Here is a 19,310-nt window from a genome sequence, read left to right as displayed (position 1 = left end):
ATGCCACTCTGTGGCCTCCTGATGCTGCCATGTCCACACTATGTCACCTTTCCACTCTGTGGTATCATGCTGCTGTTGCTGCAATCTCCACACTATGTCACCATGCCACTCTGTGACCTAATCATACTGCTGCTGTCACCTCCACACTTTGTCATTGTGCCAATCTGTGACCTCCTGATGCTGCCGCCACCTCCAGACCCTGTCATTGTGCCACTTGGTGTTCTCCTCATGCTGCTTCCACCTCACCACTATGTCATAGGGCCACTCTGTGGACTTCTCATGCTGTTACCACCCTCCCCACTCTATGACGTGGTCGCTATTGTCCTTGCTTGGCCTTCTTGAAATCACCATTTATTTGACCTTTCTTCTGATTGGTCAGAAGGAAGAAAATATTAGACACACAACGGATCCTGTCTGTGTAGCAGCTGTAAGGCCTGTATGGTCGCATCAGAATTGGCTTATGATTTGGTAGCCAAAAGCAGGAGTGGGTACAAAACACAGAAGACATGCAGATATTCCATTCACGTGTCATCTCTGTTTTAGATCCTCTCCTGATTTTTTGGGCATTAGCAATACTGATGGATTACTGACCAAATGCTCCACAGACAGGATCCATTTTTTGTGGCTTATTGTTCTGACGGATCAGAGGAAGAGCAAAATAATCTGTGACGTCAACACAAACTTACTGCTGACACCCTCTCCACTCTGTCCGGGGGGGCTCTACTTGTATAAGCGTTTAATAGAACAGGTTCTGTAGACATCTATGTGGAATCAGCTGACGACGGTGTAAAAGAAGTGCGCTTCTTCTTGACGCTAACATTGACCTGTAAGGCTGAGTTAATACTTGAGATATTTGGTCAGTTCTGGCCCCCGTGACTGCCCTAAAAAGTGAAGTGTACAGTGATTCTGAGAGCTACGCCTGTCATCTGCATGTCATACTGACTCACAGTATTGTTTCACTACTATAACACCCCAGAGTTGTGTTACTACTTTCCTCTACCCCGCTACTATCTCCTAAGAGATTTTACACTGTCATCTGATGTAATTTATATTATGTCTCCACAAATGTGCATCTAAAACCATGTTAAACATAATTGTTTCTTGTAATTTTCCAGGTTTACCAGCAGGTGGCAGCAACGCTTTGGCAAGGTACAAGTCCTAGTTTAGTATATCTGAGCTGGCATGGATTATTCCAGTTTAGCTCACCCTCTGTGAGAGAAGTGGGCTGTTCCCACATCCTGCAGCATGGGCGGAGAAGGAAGTTAGAGTCAGTATAGCCCACCCCCAGCTAGGGGTAGGATGTGTGTGTAGGAGATCCCCTGCATAGGGAAGACAGCAAGGATCTTGTCTCGGCTGACAACTGATCATATTCCCAGTCTGAGCACTTTCAGCCTCAACTGGGTGAAGAAAAGCAGAAAACTACAGACAATCCCCAGAATTCTAGGAAGAAAGCATCCCCTGAGAAATCATCTGTGAGTTAAAGAGGACCTTTCACCGATTATTACACTATGAACTAACTATACAGACATGTGGAGCGGCGCCCGGGGATCTCACTGCACTTACTATTATCCCCGGGCGCCGCTCCGTTCTCCTGCTATGTCCTCCGGTATCTCCGCTCACTAAGTTATGGTAGGCGGAGTCTGCCCTTGTTCTTCTGTAGCGCTGGCCAATCGCATTGCAGAGCTCACAGCCTGGGAGAAAATAGCGACCCCGGGGATAATAGTAAGTGCAGTGAGATCCCCGGGCGCCGCTCCACATGTCTGTATAGTTAGTTCATAGGGTAATAATCGGTGAAAGGTCCTCTTTAAGTCCAAAGACCTAGGAGAAGCCATTCCTCCTCAGCTAGTCTGTCCCCATACAGCAGAAGTTACAGAAAAGTGCAGAAGATTAATTCATGTCACAATTACAGAGCTACCAAGCAGACCACTTATCCTGCAAGCTCCAAGTTTAAAGCAGAAGATTTTTTTTTCCTGCCAATGATTGCCAAAACCTGCTGGGACCAGAGACCAAAGCTGTATACTGCTTGGATACCAGTTATCTTCAGTAAAGAAACATTTGAACCTCATCTAAAGGTCTGGACATCATTTCTGCTGCAAAATTCCTCTATTACCCCTACTATCACTACACTCAAATTTATTGCAAGTGAGCCAGGAGCCAGGAGTCCAGCCGTACCCAGGTAGGAGACACCGTTGACACAATTATCATCACCCTATAGAGACATTATAGGCCATTACACCACTCTGGCATTCCTAATCTGGGACGTGCGTTATAACACCTTGGAAGGGCCCCGGGTCACGAACATATATAGAAATTCAAATACCCGTATCCTGACCCACTGCATAAGTGGCATCAGCGTACCCATTCCTGGTTACTGCACACTACCACAGCAGACTCCCTATGCGTGTTACTGCAAGGCACCACTATAAAGGCTCTATGCAGCCCGGAAATAGCATTTTTTTATCGCGATTCGTCGCAAATATATTCGGATCGAAGAACATTTTTTCTGAAAATTTGGCGAACCGACCGAATTGAATTTTTGAGAAATTTGCTCATCTCTAGATGTAACAGAGGTGAATGAGGTTATAAATTGGCACAATCATAATGTGGTATCTGGAGATTTCCTTAGGACGACAGGTAAGGCTACATGCACACGACCGTATGTGTTTTGAGGTCTGCAAATTGCGGATCCGCAAAAAAAAGTATGACGTTCCGTATGGCATCCGTTTTTTTATGCGGATCCATTGTAATAATGCCTATCCTTGTCCGCAAACTAGAAAAAATAGGACATGCACAATTTTTTTTGCGGGGCAAGGGAACGGACATACTGATGCGGACAGCACACGGTGTGCTGTCCGCGTTTTTTGCGGACCCATTGAAATGAATGGGTCCGCATCCTATCCGCAAATAAAATGGAACGGACACGGAAACAAACAACTTTCGTGTGCATGTAGCCTAAATCTAATGCGTTTTGGCACATTTACACTAGAGTTTTATCGGGAACGAACGATTATCGGGAACGAACGTTTATATGAATACTCGTTCCCAATACTCGGCCGTGTAAAGGTGCAGCTGATCAACCTATCAAAGAGGAAATTTCATCGAGTGAAATAATAATTTGTGCAGCACATTAAATCATAATTTCTGGGCAGCAGATTGTGCAGACGATTATTGGGTAGGAACACTTGCTTCCCAATAATTGCCCACTCATGCTAAATGCACCTAAACAGCATTCTGTATATATATATATCAGCATCATTCTGATATTATTTACTATTGCAAGAAAAAACAAAAACAAAATTCTGCACAGCTCACCCTCAATTTGCGTAATCCAGACACTCCTGAAATAAGAAGAAAAAGGCAGCACGGATGAATCCCCCGGATCTGGGGTCATGAGAGTCTTCAGTATCACATTTTCAATAGATCCAGTGCCTTGGAATAAAAAAAAACACGTAACTTTTATTTACATAAATAAAAAAAAATCCATGGTGTCCTCGATGAAGCGCAATATGTGAGAAATGCGTCCCCCCGAGGACACCATGGAGTTTTTTTATTTATGTAAATAAAAGTTACGTTTTATTTGAAATTCCAAGGCGCTGGATCTATTGAAAATGTGTTACTGAAATTATTTACTATTGCTGTAATTGCCTTAAAGAGCTTAACCAGGGAGGTTGGTTGGAGGAGAGACAGAAAAAAAAAAAAGTAAATAAAAGACAGGAAAGCGATAAAAAAAAAATAGGAGTCCTAGGTGATCTCAGAGGGTCTTAAACCAAATTTTTGATGGATGTTGGGTCATTAAAGGGGTATTCCCATCTCAGACAATGGGAACATTTTGCTAGGCTATGCCCCCATTGTCTGATAAGTGCAGGTCCCAAATCTGGGACCTGCAACTATCTTGTAAACGGAGCTGGCAAAGACCCAGAGGGTGCACTGAGCATGTGCGGCTGCCCTTTATTTGTTTCTATGGGGCCACCGAATATAGCCGAGCGCTGACTCAGCTATTTCCGTCAGCCCTATATAAATGAATAAAAGTGATGGCTGCGCAAGCGTGGTGCGCTCCCAGTCATTTCTATCGGTTTTGAAAATAGTCAAGCGTGTCGCTCTGCTATTTTCTGGTCCGGTCACCACTTTGCTGGCCTTGTGTTAAGCTTTGTTTTAGAAGATCTGAGAAGGGAATACCCCTTTAAAGATGGTGTCCGCTCCGGAGTGGAGCGAGTGCCATAAACGCCGGGAGCCTTTTATTTCACACAGCAGACACCCCAGGGCTAATGTCTGTGATCAGCAATATCCCCGCTCACAGGCATTTAACCTCTCAGATGCCATGGTCAAATGTGACTACAGCATCTGAGAGTGGAAACAATAAAAAAATAAACGTCATAGGCATTGTCACGTGTGAAAATGCCCATACTATTAAAATATTAAAATATTTATCCCATATGGCGAACAGCGTAACGGAAAAAAATAATAGTCTAATGATTGCATATTGAGGCATAAAACTTTTTTTTTGTATGTTTTTCAAAATATAAAAAAAATATAAAAATTTAAATAACCCCTCTTTTCACAAAATTAAAAAAAAAGATAAAAAAATAAAAATAAAAAATAAACATCCAAAAATGCCTATATTATTTAAATATTTGCCATATTGTTCTATCGTCACCTACCAAAAAATGGAATGGTGATCAAAAAGTCAAACACATTACAAAATGGTATCAATAAAAACAACAGATCCTCCCTTTAAAATGAGCCCTTACACAACCCCTTAGACGTAACTATAAAAAAGTAAAGGTATGGGGGTCAGAATATGGAGGTGAAAAGAAAAATAATATTTTTTTCCAAAGTTTTTTTGTTAGTATTAAAACACAAGAAAAACTTTATGAATGTGATATCGCTGATTCGGAGAATGAAAATAACAGGTTAGTGTTACAGCATAGGGAACGCCGTAAAAACCAAACCTCAAAACTGTGGTGGAATTGCATTTTTTTTATATTTCCACCTCATTTGGATTTTTTTTTCCAGCTCCCTACTACATCGTATGCAATATTAAATTGTGCCATTAGAAAGTACAACTTGTCCTTCAAAAAACAAGCCCTCATATGGCTATGTGAACGGAAATGTAAAAATGTATGGCTCTGGGAAGGCAGGGAGTCAAAAATGAAAAGGCAAAAATGGAAAATCGCTGCATCAGGAAATAGTTATGCGGGATTAAGTGCAGAATGATGGGGGGGGACTTTCTTTTTTTTTTTTTACTTTAGCACAAGGTAGGAACATAAAGTATGAAAAAAGTGAGAGTCTGACGAATTACCAAATGCACTGTATAAATGTTCAGACTTTTTAAGGCTCTGCACACATTAGCATCATGCCTTCTGTTTATAATGGAAACCGCGATATAGAGCCGATTTCGTTACATGATAGATATCACTAGCACCCTGAGGATCCCACTTTGACTTACATTAGAGTCTGTTGTGTTTTTTTTTACAGGAAGAATATGGTTGATTGTGGGACTATTCCTTCTGTTAAATCTGCCAGAATCTGCAACATAGCCTGCAGGAGAGTACCCCTATTGTAAGGACAACATATGGGCTCCTTGGTTCGCAACTGATAATTTGCTGACAACTGGGCATCAAGGTGTCCATACATCTTCAATAGCCATCCTACCCAACTCCATACACAGGCAAGTTTGACTTAATAGGTCCAATACTTTCCTGTCCCATCATCAACTGATAAAACTCATAACGATAAGTTAGTTGGTGGCATTGGAGATTTTTTGTTTTATATGTATTATTATTATTATTATTGTTATTATTTATTATTAAAGCGCCATTCATTCCATAGCGCTGTACATATGAAAAGGGGTATACATACATAATACAGAAAGCTGCACTAAGCATAAACAAGACGAGTTACAGACTGGTACAGAAGGAGAGAGGGCCCTGCCCGTGAGGGCTTACAATCTACATGGTATGGAAGAAGGACACAGTAGGTGAGGGTGAAGTTGGTCATGGCGGTATAGAGGCAGCAGTATTAAGGTCTTTAGTCATAGCACTCCAAGAAATCTATCACCACTGTGCCAACCCATCCATAATGGTGAGAAGTTTGGCTCCTGTACACAGAGCTGGACTAGCCATAGATGCCACCAGGTAGTTTTCCTCCATATGGCCACCAGCTGGGTACATAACGTTCTAGTTTGCTTAATTCTGGGAGCATCAGCTACCTATGTACTCGGCCAGCAGTCTTAGGTTCCCATTCTGAATTCAAGTGTATCGCCATCCTCAGGATGACCGGGCATAGGAGCCAATGGCCTGAGGTCTATGAGGCAGTAAATCGGCACAGGCAGTCACACATTAATGATGTCACTATGACTGCCTGTGCTTGGTCGTGGGAATCGTGATGACATCATCACGACCTCCTGTGCCGGAAACCATCATGCCATCATCACGACCCAACATCTGAGCTGGGACACAGGCCAAAGGCCAGAAGAGGCCTGCATTGCAAACTGTGGCGGAGAACGGGACTCAGGTCAATATGCATTCTTTTTTTTCTTTTTCTTTTTTTACCCTTTTACTTGAACATTACTGAGGGAAGTGTGGGGGGGCATTATTGGGGGCACTATATGGACATAACTGTGGCAGTGAGGGAGGGCACTAGAGACAAAACTGGGAGCAGTGGGGTTCATTACTGGGGACACTATAGGGACATTACTGGGGGCAGTGGGGGACGTTGCTGAGGGAACTATAGGGACATTAATGGGGAAATGGGGGGTGGCAGTGGGGTGGACATTACTGGGGGCAGTGGGGGACGTTGCTGAGGGAACTATAGAGACATTAATGGGGAAATGGGGGTGGCAGTGGGGTGGACATTACTTGAGGCAATATAGAGACATAGAGACATAACTGGAGCAGTGGGGGAGACATTACAGGGGGCATTATGTGGAAATGACTGGGGGCAATGGAGTGGACATTACATGGGGCTCTATAGGGGATATTATATGGGGCACTGAGGTGACATTATTATTACTGGTGTAATATAGACAGTATTATTAATACTGGAGGTATCATAATTTCTGGAGGCACAAAATGGGGCATTATTGTTGGAGGCACTGTAGAGGGTATTATTAATACTGGGGGCACTATTGGAACATTATTATTGTCAAGGCAGTATTAGGGGCATTATTATTACTGGGGGCACTATTTGGGCATTATTACTACTGGGACACAAAAATGGATATTATTATTATTATTGGGAGAAATATAGGGGGACACTATAGGGGCAATATTATTGCTGGTGGTAGTATAGGGAGCATTATTATTGCTGTGGGCACAATAGGGGGCGCTATTATTATTACAAGGGACTCCTGTTTCCTGAATAATTTTTACTGGCATTGGGGAACTCAGTATTGGGGTGGTAGCATGATTACACTGTTGGGGCACCAGGGTGTGGACGAGGATGGATAAACTAAAATGTCTGTATGGCAAACTATGCAGAAACGAGACATGTTTAAAAAGAAATCGTCATGACAGTCTGGTCCAAATGAAGATGAAGAAAGAGAATGTCTACATCAAAGGAGACATCACTGGATGTAAGCAGGGCCAGTGCTTCCATAGAGGCAAGGGGGGCAATTGCCCCCGGGCCCCCGACTCTTTAGTGGGACTGGGACGGACAGGACAGTGTGGCGGCGCAGCGGCGCAGAGTAATGTAATTAAACTGTCTGGACTGGAGGGGCCCCCCGCCGCTCTACCTGCGCTGCGCTGCCTGTCTCTTTAAGGCCTCATGCACACGACCGTATTTTTTCACGGTCCGCAAAACGGGGTTCCGTTGGTCCGTGATCCGTGACCGTTTTTTTCGTCCGTGGGTCTTCCTTGATTTTTGGAGGATCCACGGACATGAAAAAAAAGTCGTTTTGGTGTCGGCCTGGCAGTGCGGAGCCAAACGGATCCGTCCTGAATTACAATGCAAGTCAATGGGGACGGATCCGTTTGACGTTGACACAATATGGTGCAATTTCAAACGGATCCGTCCCCCATTGACTTTCAATGTAAAGTCAGGAGTTAATATACCATAGGATCTGAGTTTTCTCCAATCCGATGGTATATTTTAACTTGAAGCGTCCCCATCACCATGGGAACGCCTCTATGTTAGAATATACCATCGGATTTGAGTTACATCGTGAAACTCAGATCCGACAGTATATTCTAACACAGAGGCGTTCCCATGGTGATGGGGATGCTTCAGGTTAGAATATACTAAAATAACTGTGTACATGACTGCCCCCTGCTGCCTGGCAGCACCCGATCTTTTACAGGGGGCTGTGATCAGCACAATTAACCCTTCAGGTGCTGCACCTGAAGGGGTTAATTGTGCGTATCATAGCCCCCTGTAAGAGATCAGCGGCTGCCAGGCAGCAGGGGGCAGACCCCCCTCCCTCCCCAGTTTGAATATCATTGGTGGCCAGTGTTCGGCCCCTCCCGGCCCCCCCTCTATTGTAATATCATTGGTGGCCAGTGTGCGGCCTCCGTCGGCCCCCCTCCCCCCCTCTATTGTAATATCATTGGTGGCCAGTGTGCAGCCCCCCTCGGCCCCCCTCTATTGTAATATCATTGGTGGCCAGTGTGCGGCCCCCCCCCCCGCTCCCCCCCTCTATTTTAATATCATTGGTGGCCAGTGTGCGGCCTCCTTCGGCCCCCCTCCCCCCCTCTATTGTAATTTCATTGGTGGCCAGTGTATATATTACAATATTAGAAGCATCATACTTACCTGCTGCGCTGTCTGTGACCGGCCGGGTGCTCCTCCTACTGGTAAGTGACAGGTCTGTGCGGCGCATTGCTTAATGATCTGTCACTTACCAGTAGGAGGAGCTCCCGGCCGGTCACAGACAGCGCAGCAGGTAAGTATGATGCTTCTAATATTGTAATATTGCTAAGTAACCATGGCAACCAGGCCTGCAGTAGCGTCCTGGTTGCCATGGTTACCGATCGGAGCCGCAGCGATTAAACTGGGACTCCGATCGGAACTCTCCGCTGCCACCAATGATTGGGGGGGGGAGAGGGGAGGCTGCACACTGGCCACCAATGATATTAATACAATAGAGGGGGGGCCGCACACTGGCCACCAATGATATTACAATGGAGGGGGGGCCGCACGCTGGCCACCAATGATATTACAATAAAGGAAGGGAGGGGGGGCCGACGGAGGCCACACACTGGCCACCAATGATATTACAATAGAGGGAGGGGGGGCCGGGGGAGGCCGCACACTGGCCACCAATGATATTACAATAGGGGGGGGGGGCCTGGCAGCCCCTGATCTCTTATAGGGGGCTATGATATGCACAATTAACCCCTCAGGTGCAGCACCTGAGGTGTTAATTGTGCGGATCACAGCCCCCTGTAAGAGATCGGGTGCTGCCAGGCAGCAGGGGGCAGTCATGTACACAGTTCGTAGTATATTCTAACTAGAAGCGTCCCCATCACTATGGGAACGCCTCTGTGTTAGAATATACTGTCGGATATGAGTTTTCACGAAGGGAAAACTCATCTCTGAAAAAGCTTTTATGCAGACGGATCTTCGGTTCCGTCTGTATGAAAGTAACCTACGGCCACGGATCACGGACGCGGATGCCAATCTTGTGTGCATCCGTGTTCTTTCACAGACCCATTGACTTGAATGGGTCCGTGAACCGTTGTCCGTCAAAAAAATAGGACAGGTCCTATTTTTTTGACGGACAGGAAACACGAATCACGGATGCGGTTGCAAAACGGTGCATTTTCCGATTTTTCCACGGACCCATTGAAAGTCAATGGGTCCGCGAAAAAAAACGGAAAACGGCACAACGGCCACGGATGCACACAACGGTCGTGTGCATGAGGCCTAAGAGATTCGAAACGACTAGAGCGGCATGCACGGCACAGGCAGGCACGTCTCGCGTCTGGCTGACGTTGCCACAGGCTCCGCCCCCCAGAGCAGAAAACTTGAAGAAGGGGCAAGCACCATTGGCAGCCAGCCACATCCCACAGTCTGACTCTGCCAGCGCCAGGGAAGTCCCGCGGCCCGCCGCCCACAGAAGACAGGCAGCCAGCCAAGTTCCACTTCCAACTAAGTACAGTCTACAGACCAGTTACTGTCTGGTAGGTTGGTTGGTTAAACTTATTGTTAATTAAACTGGATCGGATCCATCCATTCCCAGTTTCCTAAATCCCATTCACTTAGTCCATCAGTGTACTAGCCCGCCCTGCGGCCCTGGTTCTGTTTGGAGTCAGTTGGACTGGATAAATGTGCATGGGCGGGAGGGGCCCTTATTGTTTTTCGCCCCAGGGCCCCATTTCACCTAGAACCGGCCCTGGATGTGAGAGGTATGTGGTGCTGTATTCTCCTGTGTGTATATTATTGCTGAAAGACCAGGAGGGGTGCTGAAGGTAGAGCCGGCTCTGCTCTGTTGTCTGCATCTCATCCCCTCGCCCCCCATCTCCATATCTTAGAGACAAATGGAGGAGGAGGAAAGAATGTGGCAGCTGGCACTGACCACTACAGAGGGGCCGCTTCTGGGGAGATATTTTGTGCTGCTGGGGTATTATATTGTGCTGCATGGTGGTATTTGATTCTTATGGGGCAGTATATTGTGCTGCACTTTGTTCTGCTGCAGGGTGAAATACCACAGTGCAGCACAATATACCGCCCCAGCAGAACTAGATACCACAGTGCAGCACAATATACCGCCCCAGCAGATCCAAACACGACAGTGCAGCACAATATACTGCCCCAGCAGAACCAAATACCACAGTGCAGCACAATATACCGCCCCAGCAGAACCAGATACCACAGTGCAGCACAATATACCACCCCAGCAGAACCAAATACCACAGTGCAGCACAATATACCGCCCCAGCAGATCCAAACACGACAGTGCAGCACAATATACTGCCCCAGCAGAACCAAATACCACAGTGCAGCACAATATACTGTACCAGCAGAACCAGATACCACAGTGCAGCACAATATACTGTACCAGCAGAACCAGATACCACAGTGCAGCACAATATACTGCCCCAGCAGAACCAGATACCACAGTGCAGCACAATATACCGCCCCAGCAGAACCAGATACCACAGTGCAGCACAATATACTGCCCCAGCAGAACCAGATACCACAGTGCAGCACAATATACCGCCCCAGCAGAACCAGATACCACAGTGCAGCACAATATACTGCCCAAGCAGAACCAGATACCACAGTGCAGCACAATATACCGCCCCAGCAGAACCAGATACCACAGTGCAGCACAATATACTGCCCCAGCAGAACCAAATACCACAGTGCAGCACAATATACTGCCCCAGCAGAACCAAATACCACAGTGCAGCACATTATACTGCCCCAGCAGAACCAGATACCACAGTGCAGCACAATATACTGTACCAGCAGAACCAGATACCACAGTGCAGCACAATATACTGCCCCAGCAGAACCAAATACCACAGTGCAGCACAATATACTGCCCCAGCAGAACCAAATACCACAGTGCAGCACAATATACTGCCCCAGCAGAACCAAATACCACAGTGCAGCACAATATACTGCCCCAGCAGAACCAAATACCACAGTGCAGCACAATATACCGCCCCAGCAGAACCAGATACCACAGTGCAGCACAATATACTGCCCCAGCAGAACCAGATACCACAGTGCAGCACAATATACTGCCCCAGCAGAACCAAATACCACAGTGCAGCACAATATACCGCCCCAGCAGAACCAAATACCACAGTGCAGCACAATATACTATCCCAGCAGAAGTTGTGCTGGGACAGTATATTTTACTTCACTGTGGTATTTGGTTCTGCTGGGGCGGTATATTGTGCTGCACTGTGGTATTTGGTTCTGGTTGGGTTAATATTTTGTGCTGCACTTTGGTACTTTGATCTTCTGGAGCGGTATATTGTGTTACACTTTGACATTGGTTCTGTTGCTTAACCAAATACCACAATGCAGAACCAAATATGCTGTGCTGTGGCATTTAGTTGGGTGTGGGTCAGTATTTTGTACTGTGCTGCAATTTAGGTGCACAAATTTTGCATAAAGTAAGATAACTAATAGGTGATATAAACTTAGGGGGTAATTTATCATCCCATTTGCATCAGAGTTTGGGTATTAGAAATTTGTTTTAATTTTAAATCAACATAAAAATGAACCTCCACCCACAAAATATGTCTTCAACCCCTAGTACATGCAATTTGCTGGGCATTGAGCAAAACCCCTAAAATGGAGCATCATAAATCCAAATTTACAAATGTTACTCCAGTTTTTGTATGCCAACCACTCTGCTGGAGTGGGAAGTTGGTACCTTTTTTTAATAGTTGATAAATCTGGAAAAATTGACATAGCTTGCACCACACAATTTCTAATTTTTTTACTAAAGTGCTAAGAGTAGTGTAAAATCACAAAAAGTTACAAGTTGTTTGCGCAGTAACATTTTAGATTTTTTTTTTCCTACAGCATTTTGATGTAAAAGTTATTTGCACCAAATTTACTAATCCTGTCTAAAGATTTGTCAGCATTAGCAAATCTGCCCCAGTATATCAAATATCTTTCATTAGTCCAGCACTTACTTGCATATAGAAATATTTACCCGTTATTATCTGATCATTAAGAACATATTGTGATAAAATTCAGTTTTAGCACTATCCTCATACTTACGCATTTCAAACATTTTTGAGAACTTTAAGGGCAGCAAGGTGGCTCAGTGATTAGCACTGGTGCTTGCTGGGGTCCTATGTTTAAATCCAACCAAGGAGAACATCTTCATGGAGTTTGTATGTTCTCCCCGTGTTTACGTGGGTTTCCTCTCATGCTCCAAAGACATACTGATAGGGAACTCAGATTGTGAGCCACATTGGGGACAGTGTGATGCTAATATCTGTAAAGCGTTGCAGAATATGTCAGCGCTATATAAGTGCATAAAAAATTAAAAAGTTTGAAATGTGTAAGCTTGAGGGGTATGCTCCAAACTGGGTCTTGTTACAACACATTCTTAATGATTTTCAAATAAAGAAAAAATCTAGAGTTAAAAATCCAATCTCAAAGGTTGATGTTCAGAATGATTTTATATATTAACATATGTACAAATTTAGATATTTTACTATGGACATGAAAGGTTAACAGCGTCCAGGTAATTACTGTACAATTTAACATTATATTACACAGATTATCATTTCACAGAATAGATTACAGACCGGAATATACATTTCTGTATTATAAATTATCACAAAACAAACACAAAAAAAGCAGCAGAAAATATTTGTTAAGCCAAAAAGTCCTGTTGTAGAACTACATATATCGAGAATTGAAAAATAGACTGTATTGCTCTGGATGGGTATTGGCTATGATGGCCTGGCGTGGTACCGGTGGAATCAGGAATCTTGGGTCTGTGGAAAATGAAGGCTCCAGGGCTTGATATGAATGGGTCTGTGCTTGGTAGAAAGGCAAATTATTAACGGATACTGGAGGTCCATGATAGTATGGGAGAGGGTGAGGGTAGCAGACAGATGATGTGGTCAGACGATGTTGGTGGTCTTGCATTTGTCTCTTCAGTTTCATCCTTCGATTCTGAAACCAAGTTTTGACCTGCAATGAAATAATATTGTTAAAAGTTTTGATTGGTGATTTTCATAAATCCTTGAGTAATGTTAGACCTTGCTTATCAACCTCTCAAACATTTCAAAGAATCTCAGATGTCTAATGTGACCACTAGTGGTTGACCTGTTTGACCTAAATAGGAGCTGTATACAGGTCGCCCCCTAGTGGCAGCAACAATGTAAGTTGTAAGTTGTTTCAGTTGATTTTTTATTTAGTGTAGGGACAGAAATGGTGAGCATTTCTGTAATATACTTTATTAGAGAATGATATTCCTTTGTACTAGAAAACAGGATGGGATGCAAAGAGTCTTTTTAAGTTTTTAGCAAAGCTCTAACTGCATGTTGCTAAGGAGAGTCTCTCTTCAGTATTTTACTGAGCCCTGAAGATGCCTGTGTAATAGAGAGACCTCAGGCTTAGTCTTATCAGTACACCAGAACCTGACTATGTAAAGCCGCCCCCACTTGGCTGGACCTGGAAAAGTTTATTTACCTCTCCCCTGGTGCTGGCTCCCCATTCCTTCTCCTCTAGGCCTGCAAAGCTCCGCTGGGTTCCCTATCTGTAAACATCCAGTTTTGAAGCAGCCAATCACTGGCTGTGGCGGTGACCTGCTCCCCTTAAAGGATAACAAATAGTCACATGACGCAAGGGGATCCTATTTCCACCACAGCCAGTTTGGCTGCAGCGATGTCCAACTGGATGTTTACAGCAAGGGAACCCAGCGGAGCGTTGCAGGCCTGGAGGAGAAAGAGTGGGGAGGCCAGCCATGGGAAAAAAGGTAAGTAATCTTCCCTTTACAAGTCTGGCCAAGTGGGAGGGGGATTTGCCAAACTCATCCCCTTCCCCCCCCCAACATTCTTGCCCAGTCTATTTAAGGTGCACTAAGTTAATACAAGGCACTTACTAATGTATTGTGATTGTCCATATTACCGTGTCCATATACAAAACTGCTGGATTCATTTTTTCCATTGCATTATACATTGCTTGTTTTCAGGGGTTACAGGGTGGAAGCTGCGCGTGCATGCCTATGTGTGCTTCCATGGTCCTGGCCATAAGAGCTTCTTCCTATAGTGTGCAAGCACGGTCACCGGTGCTGGATTGCAGGGTGGTCATAACTCCTGGATACAAGCAGTGTTTAATGCGCTGGAAAAATGAATCAAGCCAAAATAAGGAGCCATATACTGTAGACAATCACAATACATTAGTAAGTGCCTTGTATTACTTTTCTCTACATGATAAATGCCATTTGTGGAAGTGAAACATCCCCTTTAAGTATGATAAGGTAGAGAAAATGTGCATTTAAAGTTGTATATACTTTGTATCCATAAGTGATTGATATATAATAACTCATTAGGCGAAACATCTGGATCATGACCATGAAGAACGTGCATACACATGAAGAAATTGTGCTCTAATATTGGTTTATTCAAAGGTCAGAATTAGGAAGAAGGACAGACAATATGAAACCATTTTACATGAGACAGCTGTAGGCAGCTCCTCGTCCTAATAGCACTCATTAATTAAACCAAGAATACAGCTATTGGTGACCATCATGGGATTTCTTCATGGACATACAGTTTGATCTTGATTCTTGCTTTTTGCCTGCCGAGCACTGCCAGAGCTGGTGAGCCAACAGCACTATACAATCTACTTATCACACTCTGATGTAGTCATCCAATATTAGACAAATAGTTACCTGGATTTCAGACAGTTGAAGGGAACTTGCTAATTTATTCCTCTCAGATGCCCCCAGGTATCTCTGCTTCTTGAACATTTCTTCAAGCTTGCAGATCTGCTGGGGTCTGAAAGCCGTTCTCATTCTGCGCTGCATTTCACCTTTTGGACTGGTGCCCCCATGGTCCACATCTTCTTGGAGACCGCTCCCTGGACTGTGAGAACCAGCCGGCTCACTCTCATCCTCAGAACAACTGGGAGTAGATTCATCTGCACTTCCCCAACCTTTGTCTGGAGCTGTAAAGCAATAAATACAATATAAACCAGTCATGCAAACACTCTGTACAATAGGCAGACCTGAGTCCTGAACAATTAGGTAGATTTCACTATTTTTCGACAGCCATTGAAATTCCGACTACCAGACATTTAAGTGCATTTTCAAAGAATAATACTAAAAGATAAAACAAAGTAGAAGAATGAAAGGTAGAGGTTTCCAGGTTAAAGCACATCATAAAATGAAGCAATGATGTCACCAATGAACTTAATCCAATCAACTAAATACCCCAGGTTATGGTCCAAGGACTCACTAGTGGCATAACTGCCTACTTTAATGACATGCTCTAACCTTGTAACTCTACATTTCATTGTTAATATATGTCATTGGGACATTAAAGAAATAATTACGACCAATACTTAGGATAGGCCATCAAAAACAGATGGGTTGGTATCTGACTCCTGATCCACTGATTGAAGTAGGCCACGGCACTCTTCCCCTTTATAGTTTACCAGACACAGCTCTGTACAGTTTGTAGTGTCTGTGACTTGTACTGTAACTCTCTATACTAGTCCATATACAGTGCTGTGGCAGTAAGAACTATCCCTTCAATCAGTTGATTGTGGGGATGACTGTAGACAGATCTCCACCAATCAGGTGTTTATGGCCTATCCTAAGGATAGGTTGTCAATATTAGGCTTGAGGGAATCACGCTTCGGATCATAGATCCGAAGTTTATTTGTTCAAAAACTTAGGGAGGTCATTAAAGCCCTGCGCTTTAATGACCCCCTAAGTTGGATCCAGAGTTATGAAGAAGTGTTGGCCTTGCTGTCTTACATTTAGACCTTTTTCTACGCCTGAAACAGGCATAGTGATGAGCAGCAGGGGCAATATTCGAATTCGCAATATTTCGAGAATATTCAGGCGAATATTCGCCATATATTCGAGAATTTGCGAATTCATGATCTCCAGGCATTATTTTTTTGATTGCGAAAATTAGCAAAAAATTTGCCTAAAATAATTGCATAAAAATTCGCATGAACTGGTATTTAAAAAAAAAACCGAATATTCGCAATTACGAATATATTTTGCGATATTCTAAATATTCGCAAATTCTCAAAGTGCCGATATTCGCGATTAAAATTTGCAAATCGAATATTCGTGATCCACACTAAACAGGCATAGAAAACAGTAATTGAGGTGGGCCTGCTGGCTAGAGATGAGCAAACTTCATGTATTGAAGTTCGGCGTTCGGGTTTAGCCTGAATTCCTTTATGCATTTTGTTACCATGGAACATAACGGAATTCTATGACAGAACGCACCACGGAAGCTTTTAAAGAGGCATTCCATCATAATAGAAGTCTATGGGTAGCATAATGGATCCAGCCAGTGCAGCTTCCGGGGTGCATTGCGTCATAGAATTACGTTTCGTGGTAATGGAAACCATAGCAAAATTCTGGCTAAATCCAAACCCGAACTTCAAGACATCAAGCTCGCTCATCCCTACTGCTGGCCCGCCCCTTTTTTTAGACTTGGCGTGAGCAGGGAAAAGTCGCAGATTGCGGCACAAAGGATCTTTGCGCCACAATCTGCGTCAGAAATACACCTAATTTAGGCGTATTTCTGTTTAATAAATGACCCCCTTCGTTTTTAATTCCGTTTCCGCACAGAAATAAAATGTATTGGCTCCATCACGTCTAAAGTTGCGCGAGACTTACTACTGTATTCCTATCTGCATATTTAAAACATTTTAAAATGGTAATCTGAAGTGGGTTTTGGTGCTGGCTGGTACCTTGGTACCAAAGCCCACTTCGGATTTCGATTTTAAAATGTTTTTTAATATGCAGATAAGAATACAGTAGTAATTCACCAAAGTCTTGCGCGATCCAAAGCCAATACATTTTAATGCTGTATGGGCACAGCATTAAAAACAAGGTTTTTGAATGATTCGCTCAAGCCTTGTCAATATCAAAGACTCTGAAAACAGCTTATGGTTTGTTGTAAAAAGATTAAACTATAATAATTCAAAAATATAATGAAAGAAACTTGAACTAAATGAAAACAAGAATTAGAAATGAAAAAAATATATAACTAATATATTGGTAGTTATTATTATTCATTGACTTAAATGTGCCGTTAATACCCTGGCATTGTAGACCTAAGAGGGGTTACACATACATAATATAAAACACAAATACAATATGCATGAACCTACAATCTACAAGGGGGAGGGGTGAGACACAGTGGGTGAGATTTAGATCAATAACTGTAACAATTTTGGCAAGTTCATTGTACAGTATGTAAAAATCCTATTATATTCTTATAAATAAATGATTCATGTTGTCCTACACTATGAATATTTAAAGAATATTAAAATATATATATATATATATATAAAAAAAAAAAATTCAATTCAAAAAGTCTAATTATTCAAGAGTGGTACTCACTGGTTGTAGAAGATACACCACATTGGACAAAATTGCCCTGCTCTTCTGAAAGGTTCTTAAAGGTCTTGGTATCCTCAGAAGGCTCTGGTTGTTCATTCCTTTTGAGTTGGTTTGGCTTTTTGGAGTACTTGCAAGGAGGCTGTGGCTGTGGGACACAAGGGATGTGGGGTCTTGAGGCCTCTTTACCAGACAGTGTCTCCTCTTTATTCCCTGTTAGAAGAAAGTCTACAGAAAAGCTTTGTCTGACCATGTTGAAGTCCAGTCCGTGATGGCTGGACCTACCAGTTTTGTCTTGTGTGTGTTTAAGATCTCAGTTCATGGCAGAGTCTCTGTTTTATAGCTCGTTGGATATGCAAGTGTGAACCACATCAAAGGGAAAACAAAAAAACATGGATAATAGCTATCAAAGAGGACTAATTAACGTAACCATTCCAGGTTCTCACTTCCAGCAAATGTCCCTAGTCCTGGCTCCAGTAAGTCTGTTGGATTACTGGTGTCACCTGGTGAATTTACACTAATAGCATTGCTGACCATAGGCAGACAATACAGAAATGATGGCTCTTCCCAACAAAGTTTTATTTTCGTACCTTTATTTTATTTAAGAGCCAAGCGATAAGATGAGTCTATTGTACGCTTACATTACATTTAAATCCATTTATCTCTAATTATCACTGAGAGGAGGAAATAATAAGAAATTAAACAATTGTTAATAAATTAAAGGATGGGCTGAATCAACATAGTGATACCGATGAGTCTAACTAGACTCTAACACAATGGAGGCATATCAGATGTTATTTAGATGGGAGTGGTATATTACAAATTTGTGCAGCCTAACATAGCACCAATGTAAATTTTAAATGTCAAGATCAGTGATTTCATTACATTTGGAGGCCACAGGCGTAACTTGAAGCTCCTGGGACCCAGTGCAAAATTTGTAGCAGAACCGCCCACCCCTCCCCCCAACCCACACACAGCCACACCTGCCATGTATCATTTATAACACAGGTGTTTTCATATAAGACGTCAAGGTCCAGGTGAGACTGCCACCTGTGCACCTCCTTCATCTATGCCCATGCAATAGGGCTTTCATTTGTTTTGAAGCATTATTAATAGGATAGGTCATCATCAGCAAATTGGCGGGGGTTCAAATCCACGCACTCCAGATCAGCTGTCTTCACAGTCTCCGCACCAGAGCTACACAACTCCACAGTACTAGTTATTGCCTAGTTACCTGGTTAAATTATTGCCAGTAGTAACAGTGGTCATAGTAGTAGTAATAATATACATTTCCCTT

General features: G+C 43.4%; 1 protein-coding gene across 1 annotated transcript; it reads right to left on the bottom strand.

The window, feature by feature from the left end:
• Positions 1-3,314: 3,314 nt before the first annotated feature.
• Positions 3,315-18,266, bottom strand: LOC121005499 (homeobox protein pv.1-like). The gene is made up of 4 exons (XM_040438267.1): positions 18,017-18,266; positions 15,317-15,591; positions 13,390-13,611; positions 3,315-3,338 (listed from the first exon to the last, which is right to left on the bottom strand). The coding sequence occupies exons 1-4, from the start codon at positions 18,264-18,266 to the stop codon at positions 3,315-3,317; spliced, it is 771 nt and encodes a 256-aa protein (XP_040294201.1).
• Between the last annotated feature and the right edge of the window lie 1,044 nt (positions 18,267-19,310).

The sequence above is a fragment of the Bufo bufo genome, chromosome 6, assembly GCF_905171765.1.
Source record: "Bufo bufo chromosome 6, aBufBuf1.1, whole genome shotgun sequence".
Classification (NCBI taxonomy): Eukaryota; Metazoa; Chordata; class Amphibia; order Anura; family Bufonidae; genus Bufo; species Bufo bufo.
This window is presented reverse-complemented; position numbering and strand designations above follow the sequence as displayed.